The sequence below is a fragment of the Coenobita brevimanus genome, chromosome 91, assembly GCF_032717465.1.
Source record: "Coenobita brevimanus isolate Jiangsu-jjx chromosome 91, ASM3271746v2, whole genome shotgun sequence".
Classification (NCBI taxonomy): domain Eukaryota; kingdom Metazoa; phylum Arthropoda; class Malacostraca; order Decapoda; family Coenobitidae; genus Coenobita; species Coenobita brevimanus.
This window is the reverse complement of record NC_137044.1, coordinates 11,768,269-11,787,870: the sequence shown is the minus strand read 5'-3', so window position 1 is coordinate 11,787,870 and position 19,602 is coordinate 11,768,269. Positions and strand designations below refer to the sequence as shown.

Below are 19,602 nucleotides of genomic sequence, written 5' to 3'. Positions count from 1 at the left end.
TTACACCTCTCACATCAGACCTAGTTATCTTTTTCACCAATCGCTCATTATCCATTCTCTCCATATGCCCAAACCATCGCAACACCCTCTGCTCAACTCTACCAGCCATCTCCCGAACAACTCCAGTTCTCCTTCGCACTTCATTTCGCGCTCGATCCATACGCGTCACTCCACACATACTCCTCAGACACCTCATCTCCATTACATTCAAACTTTTCCTCTCTGCTACACCCATATTCCATGTTTCAGCCCCATATAACGCAGTCGGTACAACAACACCCTCATACAACTTATGCAAGCAAAACACACAGCCATTATTCTGACCGTTGCTTGAACCACTAAACCACGGAATATCCTTCTAAACACAGTATGTTTCTTTATGCATCATTTCTCACATTCTTTGTCTGTTTCATACAGTAGTCTAAGTGTGTGCCAGAGCTGGGCACCGCAAACAAAATTCACCTCTACAAGTGCAAATCCACAAATTCAAAGCATTACCCTCCGCAACCACAAATCCACAAACTTCTTGAAATTGGCTGTTCTGCAAATGCAAATGCAAACACAAACCATTTGTATCTTTTTCAGTACCACAGCATGAGTTTCATTTTATTCTGGATACCATACCATTAGAGAATATTATTAAGTTTAACAGGATATTTTCATAATCAATGGGTTAAAAATCATCTCTAGTTTTTCACCCACTACAATTATACTTTATCTTTATTTACTCCATTCTGACTAAAATTAGGTGACTTTATGAAGTTTGGAAATTGTCAGTAGTACTGAATGGGATATATAAAATTATATTTATAGTATATCTAAAGCAGCCTAGCCCCGGGCTCCTACGCTCCTCATGGGGCAATGTAGGATTGGATGATGGATGGATGGATATCTAAAACACATATTTTAAATATTATTATTTTAGTATATCAGACTGTTTTTACAACAAAACAAGGGTAAATCATTCACTATTGTAGATAATGAATTACATTATTAGACTTCACAGCTCACACATGACAAGTTGACACACAAGTCCACATCTATTCCTCAGTCCTAACCTTCTCAGTCCTCAGTTCTCACTCACAATCAGACTCCTCCAACAACTGAGACAACTCCATCCTGAGCAGATCCATGTTGCCCTTCATAAAAACGAAAACAGCTTGAAGTTCTCAGAGTTCAGGCTGGTTTGCGGCAGGTTTCACCTCCGGAAGTACTTCCGCAAATTTGCATAAAATTTGCCACAAATGCAATTCTGCAAACAAAGCACACTTCCGAAATTGCAGAATTCAATGATCATGGAAGTACCCAGCTCTGGTAAGTGCAACCTTGTTTTAAAGTGTCATAGTCTGTTCTTTCAGCACTCTGACCTGTTACAAAATTAACATAATTTAAATATCAGATCCCTCTTAGAACACACAGAATTTTTTGGCATCTCGCCGCTTTTGTTGTTCACCATGTACCTTCCTTTCAGCCTCCTGCAGCTTTTTCAACTCACCCCTTTTTGCATCCAACTTTGCAGATATCAGAGAGAGAGCTCGTTTGTTTCCGCTCTGTCTTTGCTGTGACTCTTCCATTCTCCCAACCTCACGCTGAAGAAGACGAATGTTCTCACTCAGTTGGTGGTTCTTTAAATTGAGGTCTCTGGTAGTGTCAGCTCGCAAGACAGACTTGCTTACATTCATGGTTGGTTTAATGGCAGCATCATCATCATCATTTGTTGCTATGGAGCCTGGCATAAAGAGAGGTAATATATGATCATCAATATATAATAAGCATCTTAAAAGAGATACTGTATCATGGATTTGGATGTAACTGTACCATCAGTTATCCCTCATTTTCAACAGGAGTTTGGGAACAGACACACACAAACAGTGAAACACTACAAAAAGAGGCTCCCACAGCCAAAGTCCAACTATGTAATTGCCTAAAAACCCTCTGTAGACCATACATTAGAGCAAGGGTCGGCAACCTTTTGAACATGGTGTGCCAATTTATAATTAATGCCAATTTTTTCGCCACTTTGCGTGTCAGGTAACACTGTAGCGACAGTGTTAATTGATTTAGTAAGAAAGGATGTGCCCACCTCTCTCTCTCTCTCTCTCCCCTCTCTTTGCATTTTCAATATTTTCTTTGTTACACTGGATCACGTTGAGTGCCATAGTATATCACTTCACGTGCCAAGTCTGGCACGCGTGCCTAGGGTTGCCGACCCCTGCATTAGAGTCTACTTATTACAAGAGTATTTTCTGATGATATGCATGACTGCTATATCATCCCATAATACACCTTAAACATTATGTGAACTTTTGACATGGTTTATAAATTCATAAATAACTGAAGTTAGGAAAAGGAAAACCATGGAAAAATGAGGGACTGTAGGGTATGCCATGTTCTACTGGGAAACTAATTTGGATTTGTGAAACATATGTATGGAATTAGAGAACTTATCAAATTATGGTAGGTGAGGCTGCCCATCATCCACTCACTCAAAGTAGGGATGCCCTATAGTCTCTACACTGAGTGACAAGCAAAATGGTTTCCTGTACCCAGAAACCCATTTACTACGCTGGGTTGTAACCATATAACCGGAAATTTTGGCCAGGTTAAGTGTCCCCTATCTAAAATCACTTACCCTTGGCAAACATTTTGGACAGCCTCAGAGGACTTATACCTGCCCCTGTGGAATGCATACAGGGATTGCTTAGTTAGGAATGCTAAAGCAGTGTGTGGTGTGGCAAGAGTAACAACAAATATGAATGGCAGGACATGGTGGAATGAAGAGGTTAAGAGAGCAGTGGAAGAAAAGAGGAAGAAGTGGCTAGAGTGGTTACACAACAGGGGTTCAACTGAAATAAGAACTAAATATATATTGAGAGCAAGAAGCATGTAAAGGGAATAGTGAAGAGGAAAAAGAAGGAGGTAAATGATGATCTAGGAAGAAAAATGAATGCAAATTACTCTGAAAATAGGAAATTATTCTGGAAAGACATGTGGATATGCAGAAGCGACAGCAGAAAGAAATGTGAAAGTGTGAAGGATGTATTGTGGTAGGTGGGGGTGCTCACCATCCATTCACTCGATGTAGTGCTGCTCTCAGGTGTCTGCCCTTTCCTCTCAATCCTTCATTCCTTCCATTCTCTTCTGTCTTTCTTTCCTTCATTCTTTCCTTGTCTGTCTGCTTACGGGTGACTTTACACTCCCTCTTCTGTCGTTCTTTCCTTCATTCTTTCCACTTCCTTCAGCCTGTGGGTGACTCTACACTGAGTGACAAGCCAAATGGTTTCCTGTGCACCAGGAAACCATTTACTATGCTGGGTGGTAACCATATAACCAAATTTTGGCGCCTGGTGGTTTAGTGGGTAATTATTGTGCTCCAATCAGATTGAGCCGGTGAAGGTTTATATCCAAGGGATGGTTGGGGTTGATTGCTCATGTAATGCCACTCAGGGATGAGTGAGGCTGGTCACTCTCATCTTAATTGTCGGGACCAACTGCCTAGCCCCAGGCTCCTACGCTCCTCATGGGGCAATGTAGGATTGGATGATGGATGGATGAAGGATGTAAGTGGGAGATTATTAACTCATGGAGATGAAGTAAGGACCATATGGAAAGAATATTTTGAAAGCCTGATGAATGGGAATATAGAGGGCACAGCCACTGTAAACATGATTGGTTTGGGGGGAGTGCAGAGAAGGAATGCAGTCCCAGGAAATGTGACACTTACACAGGTGAAGAATGCTGTAAAGTGGCTGAAAAATGGGAAAGCAGCTGGGGATGATGAGATGTATGCAGAGATGATAAGTGTAGTAGAGAGAGTGGAATGAAGTGTTTGTTGGAGAGATGTAAGAAGGCATGAATGGGTGAAACTGTGCCAGCAGAGTGGGAAAAGGCTATGATTGTATCCCTGTATAAAAAAAAAGGTGAGCGAAGTGAGTGCAAGAAATATCACGGCATAAGTTTACTGAGTGTTGTAGGAAAGGTATATGGAAGAATTATTACAGAGAAAGTAAGAGAGATATCAAAAGTCCTAATGAATGATGAACAGGGTGGGTTTAGGAGTGGCAAAGGATGTGTGGATCAAATACTTGCAGTGAGACAGATAGTGAAGAAGACCTGTGAGAAAGACTATAAGATGGTTATGGCATTTATGGATCTGGAAAAAGCATAAGACAAACCAGATGGAGAAGGATTGTGGAAGGTTTTGCACATGTACAGTGTAGATGGTAAGCTGCTAGATTCCGTCAAGAGTTTTTATAAGGGTAGTGAAGCATGTGTATGGGTAAATGGGCATCTATGTGAATGGTTGATGATCGGTGTGGGCGTGCGACAAGGCTGTGTGATCTCCCATGGATGTTCAATATATAAATGGATGGGGTGATGAGAGAAGTAAAAACATGAGTAATGGAGAGATGGATGACACTGGTAATGAATGGTGATGGATGGAATATCTCAAATTTGTTGTATGCTGATGATGCAGTGCTACTTGCAAATACCAGACATGAAGTTGGTACACTAGTGCAGACCTTGGCTGTTTGTGAGTGTCATGTCTTGAGAGTAAATGTAGAAAAGGGTAAAGTGATGGTAATCGAGAGATAGAAAGTGACTCCCAGTGCGATGTTACAGTGAATGGAGAGAGAATGGAATTGGTGAAAGAGTTCAAATACCTGGGTACAGTCATAGAAGAGGGGAAAATGTGCAAGAGAAGTGGAAAGTAGTGACACAAGGAAGGAAAGTAGCTGGTGCTATGATGGCCCTGATAAGAAACAGTGTTGCAGCTGCGAGAGGCTTACATGAAGGAGTGTTAGTGCCAACTTTAACATATGGATGTGAGACTATGGTGTGGCATGAAAATGAAGAGTCAGGAGTGAGAGCAGTGGAGATGGGACTGCTGAGGAATGTATGTGGAGTACAGAGAGTGGATAGGATACGAAATAATGTAATTCATGAAAGATGTGGAGTGAGAAAGTCTGTGGACACCAGAATCGAAGAGAGCGTACTGAGATGGTATGGTCATGTGGTGAGAATGGATGACAACAGGGTGGTGAAAAAGGTATATATGAGCGAATTTGAAGGAGGAAGGAGGCGAGGCTGGCCAAGGAGAAGGTGGAAGGATGTGGTAAATGAATGAGTGAGGATGAGAAGTATGGAAGTCGGTGAGGCTAAGGGACTGACAAGAGATCGAGCTGGCTGGATAAATGTTGTGAGAAGGATAGCATGATCAAGGATTTGGCACCCTATTTTAACATGAATGCGTTCGAACTGACTCTATCGGATATGTTTAAGCGAAGCTACAGAATGTAGCAAAATTTTTTTGGCATATCAGATAGAGCCAGGATTCCAGGGGCTTGAATGACGAGTGAATGGAAGCGTGGCCCATTGGACTGGGCAAACTTGGGCTGTCTGGACACTGGTACTCCTCACCCTGTCTTAGGGTGGGAAAGGAGGTTAGGACGATGATGATGATGAAATACATGTAAAAAATGTTGGTTAGGTACACCTAGTATTATAAAGTGTGGGACTGTAATCTAAAACACTTCAGCCAATAAAAAATAAACTGCACTGTGGGATATGGAGATACACATACAGGGTATCTGAGAGTTAAGCCCAACACTTTGGGAAATGATAGATGACGGAATTCTAAGCAAAAAATTTTAAATGAACATGTGTCCAAATCTCAACCATTACAGAGCTACAACTACTGATGGCCCCATGGGCGAAAATGGTGTCCTTCATAATTCGCCCATGAGGTCATCAGTAATTGTAGCTCCGTAATGGCTGAGATTTGGACACGTGTTCATATAACATTTTTTGCTTAGAATTCCCTCATCTATCATTTCCCAAAGTATTGGGCTTAACTCCCAGGACACCCTGTTTACATTAGTAGTAAACAAGCCATGTGGTTGTGATGACTACAAGAAAGAATTTCATTTGCAGCAAATTTATTGAAAACAAATAGGACCTGAAAAACTATCTGGCAGGTAGTTAACTGAAAATCCTCACAAACATTTCATAAATATTTTACAAAGCTATCTCTTATACAATCTGGGCCTCACAAAATTACCCAACATTGCAGAACGTTGCTCAGTGTCCTGTACTGTACTTCGAAGAGTTGCCACATAGCCTTACTTATAGTTACCACTACAGAATGTGGTGAGATAAAAGTGGGGACAAAATTTGATGTAAATCTGCCAAAAACCTCCAAGAAATTTTAAAAAAATGTTAACTTGTTATTTCTGAGCTTGAAGCAAGAGCTCCCTTAAACACAAATTAAATCCCAAATTGGTGTGTCTCTTCTTGAGCATGTTAGTGTCAGTCATTAACTGAACCTGCTCCATTATTCTTTTGGACAAACTGACAATCAATGAATGCTGACATCCCATTCACCTTGATACTTTATTCATCTGTGCAACCTTCCAGAATCTTAGTCTAAAGCATGATGATATTATGGAATGACAAATATGTGGCTACACTATAGTCCTCCCAGAACTGGTGGATTTCATTCCACTTAACACATGACTTAAGTTTTGTTTTAGATGCATAACAACCACAAGTTCCATTTCCACTGATAAAAAATCTGGAAGTAGGTTGAATTTACTCACCTCATCTCACATTCAACAACTGATGAATACAATGAATCTCTGTGTTCACATGAAAGTTGTATGACTCTACAATTATACCAAAGGAAATCAATATCCAAAATAAGCACTTGTACATAATTTATGACAAATGTACAGAATTAGGCAGTATATTTAGCAACACTGATTTTCAGTCCACAGTAATGTAATTTTACACCTAATACACATCAGCAGCTGCATATTCCTTTCTGTGATTAAGCTTAATCATTCACACTATGCCCCTGTGAGATGGATGACCATTCATCACTCTTCTGTGGACAGAAAGACTTCTGGGCTTCAATGAACAGATTGTGCAGTCTATGCCTTGAGTCTGGAAAAAAAAAAAAATTTACTTCTCAAACAGCACTTACCTTTACCCCCAAGTTTATTGTTAATGATATCAAAGACAGAAGTTCTTCTCTTTAATCTCTCTGCTGCCTGAGCAGATTTTGCTTCTTCTTTCCTTTTCTCCCTTTCTAACCGCTTCTCAACCTGCAGTAATTCTTCTCCATTAGATGCTTCACGAAGCTCCATGCAGCGATCTGAAAGTTAACAACGAGACTATAAAAACTGAAACATTGCTTTTACGATCACAAAACTAAGAAAAATCTAAGAAAGGGGATATCGTTAGGAATGCATATGAATGTGACACCATCCATCCATCCATCATCCAATCCTGTGTTGCCCCATGAGGAGCGTAGGAGCCCGGGGCTAGGCAGTTGGTCTCGACATTTAAGATGTGAGTGACCAGCCTCACTCATCCCTGAGTGGCATTACATGAGCAGTCAACCCCAACCACACCTTGGATATAAACCTGCACCGGCTCAATCCGACTGGAGTGCCATAATTACCCACTAAACCACCAGGTGCCAAAATTTGGCTATATGGTTACCACCCAGTGTAGTAAATGGTTTCCTGGTGTACAGGAAACCATTTGACTTGTCACTCAGTGTAAAGTCACCCACAGGCAGAAGGAAAAGGAAAGAATGAAGGAAAGAAAGAAAGACAGAAGAGGATGGAAGGAAAGAAGCTATCTATCTATATCTATATACCTAGGCTGCTTCCCCCAAGGAAAGGGAGGTAGCCGAGACAGGACGACACACTCCCCATTTACTCATCCATTCAAACACATTCATTCGCATCTTAGCCCCAAAGGGGAGAACAGACAGATCCTCACCGCACCACACCGCACAAGGGTCAACTGCGCAATGCAATCAGTGACATCCGCAGCAGGGCCCGACAGCAGAACTGGTTTACCGCTGCCACATCATAACGGACCCATCCCCTTACCCGCACCTGACCTGACTAGCTGATCAGACCGAATGCGGGAGAATATCCCCTCAGGGCTGCATCATCACTTATTCATTCACAATTTCTCTCCATTTATTTCTGTCACGCACAGCCACTCTTCATTGCTCAACAGACATCCCTCTCACATCCAACGCTCTCTTCACACTGTCCATCCATCCTATTCGTGGTCTTCCTCTCAGCCTTACACCTCTCACATCAGACCTAGTTATCTTTTTCACCAATCGCTCATTATCCATTCTCTCTCCATATGCCCAAACCATCGCAAAACCCTCTGCTCAACTCTACCAGCCATCTCCTGAACAACTCCAGTTCTCCTTCGCACTTCATCATTTCACACTCAATCCATACGCGTCACTCCACACATACTCCTCAGACACCTCATCTCCATTACATTCAAACTTTTCCTCTCTGCTACACCCATATTCCATGTTTCAGTCCCATATAATGCAGTCGGTACCACAACACCCTCATACAGCCTTCTCTTTACATCCATTCTAAGTGAACGACATCTAAACACTTTTTTCATTCCCCCCAGCACCTTTCCTACTTCATTTAGTCTAAACTTCACTTCTGCATCTATTCTTCCATCCACAGCAACATGTGACCTAGATATTTAAAACACTCTACCTCCTCAAGCAACTCGCCATTCAAAACTATATTCATTCCCCTACCATCTACCAACCTCATACACTTCATCACTTTACTCTTATTCTCATTTATTTTCAATTTCCTTCTTTCACACACCCTTCCAAACTCCTCTACCAACTGTCTCAATCTCTCCTCTGAATCAGCTACTAGTGCAGTATCATTTGCAAACAGCAGCTGCTTCAGATTCCACTCTCCACTATCAAAGAAGCACACACACAAAATAAAATGACAAATGGGGTGATGTGGCTGAGGAATAGGAAGGAAGCAAATGTTGATGAAGGTGGGCAAAAATGAAAATGGTTAATGATGGAGAGTGGAATGAATGTTGGGAATATATCAAAAGGTTTGATGAGCAGGGTTGTACCAGTGGAATGGAAGAAGGCTGTGATTCTTCCTTTGAACAAAAGTAAAGGTAACTGAAGCGAGTTAAAAAACTACTGTCAGGTAAGAAAAAAACTGTCCTTAACACCTGTTAAAATCCTTTTAATATTTCCAGCTCTCTGTGCTCTATACGTCACATTATAAAAATAAAAGTTATAAGACCTACAGTGGAATGTACTGAAGAATACACATACTCATGGCAGACAGTTCAGACTGTTCCAGTTCATGACAACAAAATCAAGAAAAAAATGGAATGGGGTGGGGAGATTTTGGCAAAGAAAATTAACTTCATGAAGGACAGAAAATACCTATACAGTGTATATACCGTATATATATATATATATATATATATACCAGGCCCTCCACATTTGCAGGGGTTAGGGGACACAGACCCTGGTGAATGTGGAATTTCCGCAAATGTTTGGTGCACCCTCCTGTAAATGCCTTTACAGCCGTAAATCACCCCCTGTGAGCAAGTCTGCACATACTGTACCAAATAAACCATATCTGGGACCTGAAAGCAGCATAAAACAACAAAAATGGCTGATGACTTGTCATCAACTACATATATACCCCAACTTCTTGCAATCATATCCATTAAATTAAGTCTTGGCTCCACAGAGGGACAATCCGTGAACATGCGAAGTCCACGAAAGTAGAATCAGCAAATGTGGAGGGCCTGGTGTGTGTGTGTGTGTAAATGTGTGTGTGTGTGTGTGTGTGTATATATATATATATATATATATATATATTATATATATATATATATATATATATATATATATATATATATATATATATATATATATATATATATATATATATATATATATATATATATATATATATATATATATATATATATATATATATATATATATATATATATATATATATATATATATATATATATATATATATATATATATATATACAGTACATACATATACTAGATATATATATATATTTTAAGCAACGTTGGGTCTGGTTAGTACTTGGATGGGTGACTGCCTGGGAACACCAGATGCTGTTGGCATAACGTTCTCCCTACGTGTCAAGTGGGGTTGGTGGAGGATTAGTGCCCCTCCTTGTAAAACAATTAACTCTGAGCCCTTGGCCACCCCGTTTGGGATACATGGCATCTGGCAATGAATGAATGAAAAAAATAAATAACAGAACAGAGGAAGGAAAAACAAATGGGTAAAAAAAAATAATCCATACACCAGATTACTGGTGTCCTCTGTTCATAAAATATCTGTAACAGTTAGACTTGAACAGTTGTGGGTTGAAATTTGGAGGAAAACAACTCTGGGGAAGCGAGTTCCAGAGAGATGCAGTTCGGGGAATGAAAGAATTCTGATAGGCAGAAGTTCTGCAATATGGTTGAGTGACATTCCAGTCATGAGTGCTACCAGATGCCTGTGTAGCACGAGGGAAGGCATAGAGAGGTGGCATCATGGACGCAACTTTGTCTGAGCATTTGCCAAAAAAATATCTGTAAAATAATGCAAGGGAGGCAACATTCCTTCTTACTTGCAGGGGAGGTAGTTTATATGTAATGGCAGGGTTGTTAATGATTCTAACGGCTTTATTCTGAATTTTGTCTAGTTGTCTTAATGCAACCTCTCCACAACCATTCCACAAGGGTGAGCAATATTCAAGCTGAGAGCGCACATGACTCTTATAAATTATAGCTAACTGCTCATCGGCGAAGAAGTTACGGACTCTGTACAATAATCCAAGTTTCTTTGAGGCGGTTTTAGCAAGTGATCTGACATGTGAGGTCCAGCTGAGGGCACTGTTAAGTGAGACACCAAGAATTTCAATACTTTTGGAGATGGGAATATTAGTAGCACTGAAGGTAATGTACGAATCTGGCAATATCTGTCTATTAGTAAACTGTATATATTTAGTTTTACTAGCATTAAAAGAGACAAGGTTGTTTTGTCCCCATTCACTGATTGTAGATAGATCTTGATTTATGGAGATGGCTGTACTGAGTTGAGAGGTAGAGATATTAGACTTTGTAAATGGATGTCTGAGTGTGAATGAACTATGTAGTGTTGAGTCATCTGCGTATGAGTGAATGGGATTGTGAGTGACAGATAAGAGATCATTAATATGAACCAGAAATAGGGTTGGCGCCAGAACTGATCCCTGCGGCACGCCGGCGTTAACTGAGTGGAAATTCGAATATACATCATCTACTTTTACTCTTATTTTCCTGTCACTAAGATATGAAGAAATCAAAGGAACAAAAGACGTTAGTCCATAGCAAGGGAGTTTGGACAGCAGGGAACAGTGCCATACTCTGTCGAAAGCTTTAGAGATATCAAGAGCTACTGCATGAGTTTCTCTAAAAAGATCAATTGATTGATGGCTGGTATGAGTTAAGAGATTGAGTATGTCAATGGTGGATGTTTCGTGGCAAAAATCGTATTGTCTATCACTAATTAAGTTGTTGGATTCAAGATGTTTAACAATATGCTTATTAATTAAAGTTTCAAATACCTTACCAAGAGAAGATGTGACAGCTATTGGTCTGTAATTGGAGGGGTCAGACGAACTTCCTTTCTTCGGAACTGGGTGGATAAATATATATATATATATATATATATATATATATATATATATATATATATATATATATATTCACTGATGAGTGTAATTGTAAATGTGTATAAAGGGATGGGTGATGCCCTGGAAAGAGGAAATTATAGAGGTATAAAGCTTTCAGATCAGATAATGAAGATAATGGAGAGAGTTTTTGAAGGTATGATTACAGAAAGCATGAATACTGATGAGATGCAGTTTGGGTTTATGCCAGGTAGAGGGACCACTGATGAAATATTCATTGTTCGACAACTTCAGGAAAAATATATTGGTAGGAGACGGGATCTGCATTTTGTTTTGTTGATTTGGAAAAGGCCTTTGACACAGTCCCTAGAGAGGTCGTGAAGTGGGCAATGAGAAAGCTTGGCTTGGAGGAGTGCCTGGTTAGGGTGGTCACGGCTATGTATGTGGGTGAATGTGGGTGCTCGCACCCAGGTAAGAGTGAGTAAAGATTTGAGTGATGAGATTTCCGTGAATGTTGGTGTGCATCAGGGGTCAGTTTTGAGTCCCATGTTGTTTATCATGGTACTTGAAGCCTTCTCACGTGACTTTAGAAATGGACTTCCGTGGGAGATGTTGTATGCTGATGGTTTGGTGTTGACTGCAGAAAACGAAAGGGAGGCGGAGGAATGGTTTAGGAAGTGGAGAGATGGTATGGGGCACAAGGGCTTAAGGGTAAATGCAGATAAAACAAAAGTGATGATATCTAGGGTTGGTGGCGGTACTGTCAAAGACAAGGGAGAGTGGCCATGTGCAGTTTGCCACAAGGGCGTGAGAAGTAATTCTATCTTGTGCGGTGTTTGTGATAAATGGGTGCACAAGAGATGTAACGGTATCAGAGGTAGACTGTGAGATAATGCTGATTTTATATGTATGGTGTGTCGGGGAGGGCAGGTGGAGATTGTCAGGTGTGAAAGGATTGAACTTGCTGGTGAATCTCTTGAGTGTGTGGAATAGTTTTGTTCATGTTGTGTGCTGGAGGTGGAGCCGGAGCTAGCTCTGTGGCTAGGGTGAGAAGTGGCTGGAAGAAGTTCAGGGAGCTCTTGCCTCTTCTAACATTGAGAGGGCTCTCCCTACATGCTAAGGGGTCTTTGTATGCAGCATGTGTTAGGAGTGTAATGCTGTATGGTAGTGAGACCTGGACAGTAAAGGAGGAGGATATTCGCCGGCTCAGACGTACAGAAATGACAATGATTAGGTGGATGTGTAGTGCGTCCCTGCGTGCAAGGTCTGGGGGGGCTGGGTTTATGATGGAAGAGTTGAGAGGTAGGATGGGACTGGAGTGTATTGGTGTTGTAATGAGGAGAGGTAGATTGAGATGGTTTGGACATGTGGAGAGGGTAGGGGATAACTGGGTGAGGAAAGTGAGAAGTGTTAATATTGGGGATAGGGTTATGAGGGGTAGAAGATGACATGGGACGAGGTCATTAAGTGTGACCTCAGGGTTAAGGGACTGAACAGGGAGGCTGCAATGGATCGTGCAGCGTGGAAAGCCGGCATTAGGTGACCAAGGCCGACGCATGCAAGCATGTTGGAGCCTTTAAAAATAAAACAAAACGAAACGAAACGAAACGAATATATATATACACCTAGGTCTCAATTAGTGCGTGATCAAACAGTGCAATTCCCAAACAGTGTGAGCTGTCTCTTGATATCCACGTCTCAGATTAATAATGCTGGTGAAGCCATCACTGCAGGAGATGTGAGTATTGCAGCATCCGTTGAGGATGCATTACAGGAGGTGAGACAAGAAGAGGTTACACCGATGCCAGCAACACCAGGAGAGCTCTCCATACTGCAGATCAGCCTAATTTTGGCTGCTGCAGATGCCTTAACCCTTTGGCTGCAGCAGCCATGACAACAGCCTACTGAAATGAAATGTGCTCAGTGCGGAGAAATAGGAAAAAAATGGTGCGTTTTCAACTCGTGTTTTATCCCACTAATCCTTAATCTCAAGAGCTAATATTTTTGTCAGACAAACTTCAATCTTTCTACTATCGTTTGCAACAAACTGCATGTCTGTATGCACTCCAGGCTCGGAGAACGATTTGAGAGAATACAAGGTGTGTCTTGATCGTCTGACGAGATGGAAATTTCCACCAAACCACAAGATTTTTTTCCGTACAAACTAGGGTTACTGCAACGTTACCTTGTCACAATAATTACTATCTATCTATCTATCTATTGCCAGACGCCATAATCCCGTAAGGGGTGGCCATTTGACTTTGAGTTATTTGTTTTACGGGGAGGGGCACTAACCCTCCACCAACCCACTTGTTGACACGTAGGGAGCACGTATGGTTTGGTTATATGGTTACCACCCAGCGTTGTAAATGGTTTCTTGGCTTACAGGAAACCATTTGGCTTGTCACTCAATGTAAAGCCACCTGTAAAGGAAAGAAAACCAATAAGAAGTGACAGGAAAGAGGGGAGAAATAGGAAGAGAGGAGGGCAGGCACAGAAAAAGAATGATAAAGGCTAAGGAAGAAGTAGGCAGCACTACATCAAGTGAGTGGATGATGGTGAGAAATAGGAAGAGAGGAGGACAAGGCACAGAAAAAGAATGATAAAGACTAAGGAAGAAGTAGACAGCACTACATCAAGTGAGTGGATGATGGTGAGAAATAGGAAGAGAGGAGGACAGACACAGAAAAAGAATGATAAAGGCTAAGGAAGAAGTAGGCAGCACTACATCAAGTGAGTGGATGATGGTGAGAAATAGGAAGAGAGGAGGACAGGCACAGAAAAAGAATGATAAAGGCTAAGGAAGAAGTAGGCTGCACTACATCAAGTGAGTGGATGATGGTGAGAAATAGGAAGAGAGGAGAACAGACACAGAAAAAGAATGATAAAGGCGAAGGAAGAAGTAGGCAGCACTACATCAAGTGAGTGGATGATGGTGAGAAATAGGAAGAGAGGAGGGCAGGCACAGAAAAAGAATGATAAAGGTGAAGGAAGAAGTAGGCAGCACTACATCAAGTGAGTGGATGATGGTCGCCACCACCTACCACGAACAATAATTACAATAATAATAATAAAAAATAGAAAAACACATCTAGCCAGTCTTGTATGGTTTTATTACGATATTCCAGTGTTTATGCTAGACTTTAGCGAAACAGTAGCGATAAGAGGAAAACCGTTACAAACTTTATAAAACTTCACGAATGACTTTTTTATTACCACTTACTTTTGTAAAACTTATTGATATAATGTCATGAGTCATTTCATAGCACTGCTGCACAGTTTGCAGCCGCAAAAATGATCGCTAACTAATGTGCTTAGCATCATGACTTCTTTGATTATCGAAAAAATATAGCTATTACAGTAATTTACAGTATAATATAAAATAACACTTTTAGCCACTCTAGTATGATTTTAGTGCGATTTGGGTGCGTATTACTTCGTATTATTTACGAGAAGGGGGGGGCGCAAACCTGTTTAGACCAGCTCATTGAGGGTGTGTGTACACATGTGCGTATATGTACGTATACCATTAGGTGTATTTAGTACTAGAGTAGTTGTCAGTGTTTAAAAGTTTAACCCCTAAAGTTGGAGTCACTCATCCCCTAATAATAATAAAAATAAAACACTTCTAGCCAGTCTCCTATGAATCTGTTATGATATTCCAGTGTTTACCTTAGACTTTAGCAAAACAGTAATGATGTGAGGAAAATCATGACAAACTTTATCAAACCATGAATGACTTTTATTACCACTTACTTTTATAAAGTTTATTGATATAATGTCATGAGTCATTTCATAGCATAGCTACACAGAATGCAACCGCAAAAGTTCGCTTGCCAATGCGTTTAGCATGTGGCTTCTTTGATTATTGCAGAAATATCACTAAATCACTTGTATTTTATCATAGTAATTCACAGTATAATATTAAATAACACTTTCAGTCACTCTAGTATGATTTTAGTGCGATTTGGGTAGGTAATACTTCGTATTATTTACGAGAGAGGGAGGGGGGGGCGCAAACCGGTTTAGACCAGCTCATCGAGGGTATGTGTACACGTGTGCGTGTATGTATGTATACTATTATTTAGTACTAGGGTAATTACTAGTGTTTAAAAGTTTAACCCCTAAAGTTGGAGTCACTCATCCACCAAATGAATTTTTCCCCATAAGATATGTGTTTCAATTAGTGCGATATCAAATAGCGCGCGCTCGCACATCCACCATATAGGCACATTAATTGGGACCAAGGTGTGTATATATATATATATATATATATATATACATACATATTTATATAATTATATATTAGTGGTAGGTGGGGGCACCCACCATCCACTCACTCTTGTAGTGCTGCTCTCGGATGTCAGCCCTTTCCTCTCCTCCATCCTTCTTTTCTTCTATCCTCTTCTGTCTTTCCTTCATTCTTTCCTCGTCCTTTTCTCTACGGGTGACTCTACACTCCCTCTTCTGTCTTTCTTTCCTTCATTCTTTCCTCTTCCTTCTGCCTGTGGGTGACTCTACACTTAGTGACAAGCCAAATGGTTTGCTGTACACCAGGAAACCATTTACTATGCTGGGTGGTAACCATATAACCAAATTTTGGCACCTGGTGGTTTAGTGGGTAATTATTGCGCTCCAATCGGATTGAGTTTCATTCACTTCCATTTGAATATAAAGGTTCCACCATGCTTGTATACATCGGACCTGGTTACCTAATAGCAGCTCTCCACACTGCTTGATCTCTAGCAGGCTCCATGCAGTCCCTTATCCCTGAGGTCTCATTCTATTGCTTCACCCCCCGTCTTTTTTGGTTTGCCTCTCACAACTCTATCAACATTCACACTCCTCACTTTCTGCACCCAGTTGTCATTGCACATCTCCACATTCTAAAACCATCTCAACCAATCTCTTGTCATTACAACACTAAAATATTCAAGTTTCACCCCTCCCAAGTGAATTTTAAAAATTAATAAACAAATAAAAATAAAAAGTATATGCCTTTGTGGCCTGTCATAAAATATTAACCTCTTTAACCTGATGAAATACTTTTCCACTTCATTCTTGCTACCTGCAATCTGTTTCATTCAGCTTTGGAGATAATTTCAAACTGGAGGAGATAGGTACAACCTCTAATATATCTTTCATCACAGGGGCTCTTGCCAGATTAAATAAAATCATCTGGAAGTAGCAAGAATAAAAAAATAAATCATCAAACTGACGGGGTTAAGTTTGTGCTAAAAAATTATGGGCCAATACAGCATGCTGAAGGTTAACAACTGTCACAATCCTTGGAGATGACACAGGAAAGAAAGGGAATTACCAAGAGAGACACCCTGAGGGTACACATAAGCTGTTACTGGCTCCACTCGACCAGTCCCATCACGTCCCAGTCCCGTCCCCACAACGTACCCCATCTTTGCCATCAACTTTGACCCAATGCCCTGGAAACAAAGTCATAATATACTAGACAAAAAAATACACTGTAAGAGTAGAGCTCACGATTATTAATAATGGTTACCACAATGAGTAATCTAAATGCAGAAGAGTTAGGATCAGTGTCACTCTTTATTTGTAACATAATTATTTCTAGGACATGATGTATTAAGATCTTAATATTAAAGTAAGTAGTTCAGCTGGAATGCAATATTTTCTTCTACTATGCATACCCTTAGCTACAGTGGGGTCTCCCAATATGTGGGATCTCACTATACAAAACACCTTATATGCTAACTCAACTCAAGAAAAAAGTAAGTGTTTTAATATGTACAACGTGATTCTAAAATGCGAATCCACTGTATGAAAGCAAGGGTAGAACGGTGTTCCCACTCAAAATGGTAAAACCTGAAGCCATCACCACATGGCTGATCGGTTTCTCGCCTTTTCCCTCCCTAATGGCGTCTCTCGAGTCAAGTCTCAAGACTCTCAGTCTGTGTTTGCCCGTGCCACACTTGCATACTGTGGTGTTTTCTGCACTGTACAAGAACCACTTTTGCCCAACTGTTACATCATGGCCCCACTGCTTCATTCTAAGACTAAGAGGATCACTTTGGAGCTGAATATGAAGGTCACACAGCTGAATAAGCAAAGTAAAAGAAACTCAAACATTGGATGTGAACTTGGCTCAGGCTAATCAACATTAAGGAACATTCTCAAGAACAGGGAGCAGATTTTACAAACCGTCAAGACTTTTGACGCCAGCAACTGGATGGGCGCAATAAGGTTGCTAATCCCACAATTATACAAATGGAGTGCTACCAAGAACACTACAATTACAATTCTATTACCTTTCTCTGAACAAAAGTCTTTCTTAATATGATAGTTAGTAATGGGGAAGTACTGTAAATGACAAAAATAGGGTGAGGTGTTGACCATATACATTTATGTCCATTGATTCAATGGTTTCTAATATGAGAAAGTTCCAATATGCAGTGCATTTCGTTGACCATATTCTCACATACTGGGAGCCCCCACTGTATTCAAAAAGTTTCAGTTCCTAAATAAATGTAATACTGCATAATATTTTACTGTACTCATATTACACTCAAACATCGATTTAAGGGATTTCCGATTTAAGGGACCCTATATTCTACTCGACAAATGGACAAGACCATTCAAAAATGATACACAATGTCTCGGTTATACACATTAATATCTGTCTTTATACGGTACCTGTAAAATAATATAATCATATAAATAAGAAAGAAAAGTGAAACAATCACTGCATTTCATAATAAGATTGTCTTTATATGTGATAAAACAATAGACACTTCAAGTAAGGGACATTTTCAAGTAAGGGACAAGTTGATTCCCCATTTAGTCCCTTCAATCGAGGTTTGAGTGTACATGGCATACAGTAATACCATGCATTGCCCACTAATTACCTTGGTATATTTCTCCCAGTCTCCTAAACGCTGCGAGAGCGAATTCTTGAACCAGGTGGCACTGGGAACAAAAACTGGGGCCTCATCTTCACTACTGCTGTCATAGTCATTGGCCATAAAGTCAACACATTCCTGAAGTGGTTGCAATGAGCAACATTTCTGTATAAGTGGTAGGTAATGTTAATAAAAAACATACAACTTTGCACAAATCTATATTTCACATGTTTCACAAATGTATGCCTTTTCTCTACAGTGTATGGCATCTTATTCCCACAGTTTTTCTATTACTGCAACCACTGTTACTACTACAATTACTACTGCTACTAATGTGGTAAATGGGGGGCGCTCACCATCTACTAACTCGATGTAGTGCTGCTCTCGGGTGCCTGCCCTTTCCCCTCTCCCTTCCTTCCTCTTCAGCCTTTCTTTCCTTCATTCATTCCTCTTCCTTCTGCCTACGGGTGACTTTACACTTCCTCTTCTGTCTTTCATTCTTTCCTCTTCCTTCTGCCTATGAATGAATCTACACTGAATGACAAGCCAAATGATTTCCTGTACGTCAAGAAACCATTTACTACGCTAGGTGGTAACCATATAACCAAATTATGGCGCCTGGTGGTTTAGTGAGTAATTAAGGTGCTCCAATAGGACTGAGCCTGTGTAGGCTTATATCCAAGGGGTAGTTGGGGTTTATTACTCATGTAATGCCACTCAGGGATGAGTGTGGCTGGTCACTGTCATCATAAATGTTAGGACCAACTTGCCTAGCCCCAGGCTCTTACGCTCCTCTTGGGGCGGCATAGAAGGAGGATGGATGGATGGTTACAATTGGTGACTCAGTTTCTAGTTTAGTAGACTCTTCATATGTGCAAGCTCCATATGCATGAAGTACCAGTGCATGGATGAAAAGGTGGTACCAAGGACATTGCACAAGTGGAAAAAGCAATACGATTGTGTTGTATGCTGTTCACACACCATCCCTTACAGCTGAAACATCCCCCATGGTTAGTCTTGCCTGTTTTTTATTTCTTTAAATCTCATTAATGTTACTGTCTTAGGTCGGCTTTACCTCTGTATAGTAGGTTACACCCTTAGAAAGCATATCTGCGTCTAGTTGGGGTCTAAGAGCGTTTTTAGTAGGCAAATTAGGGTTTATGATGGTGAGTTTTCCCACTTTGTTACTCCTTCAA

The 19,602-nt window shown here is 40.5% G+C and overlaps 1 protein-coding gene across 1 annotated transcript in view; it reads right to left on the bottom strand.

The window, feature by feature from the left end:
- Positions 1 to 928: 928 nt before the first annotated feature.
- LOC145411986 (zinc finger CCCH-type with G patch domain-containing protein) overlaps positions 929 to 19,602 on the bottom strand; it is a 34,621-nt gene continuing 15,947 nt past the window's right edge. Inside the window, exons 7-10 of the mRNA XM_080281956.1 lie at positions 18,413 to 18,544; positions 16,852 to 16,972; positions 6,986 to 7,156; positions 929 to 1,729 (exon numbers count right to left, since the gene is read on the bottom strand). Of these exons, the coding sequence (XP_080138082.1) occupies positions 1,407 to 1,729; positions 6,986 to 7,156; positions 16,852 to 16,972; positions 18,413 to 18,544 (747 nt within the window). The 3' untranslated portion in view covers positions 929 to 1,406. The remainder of the gene's footprint in view (positions 1,730 to 6,985; positions 7,157 to 16,851; positions 16,973 to 18,412; positions 18,545 to 19,602) is intronic.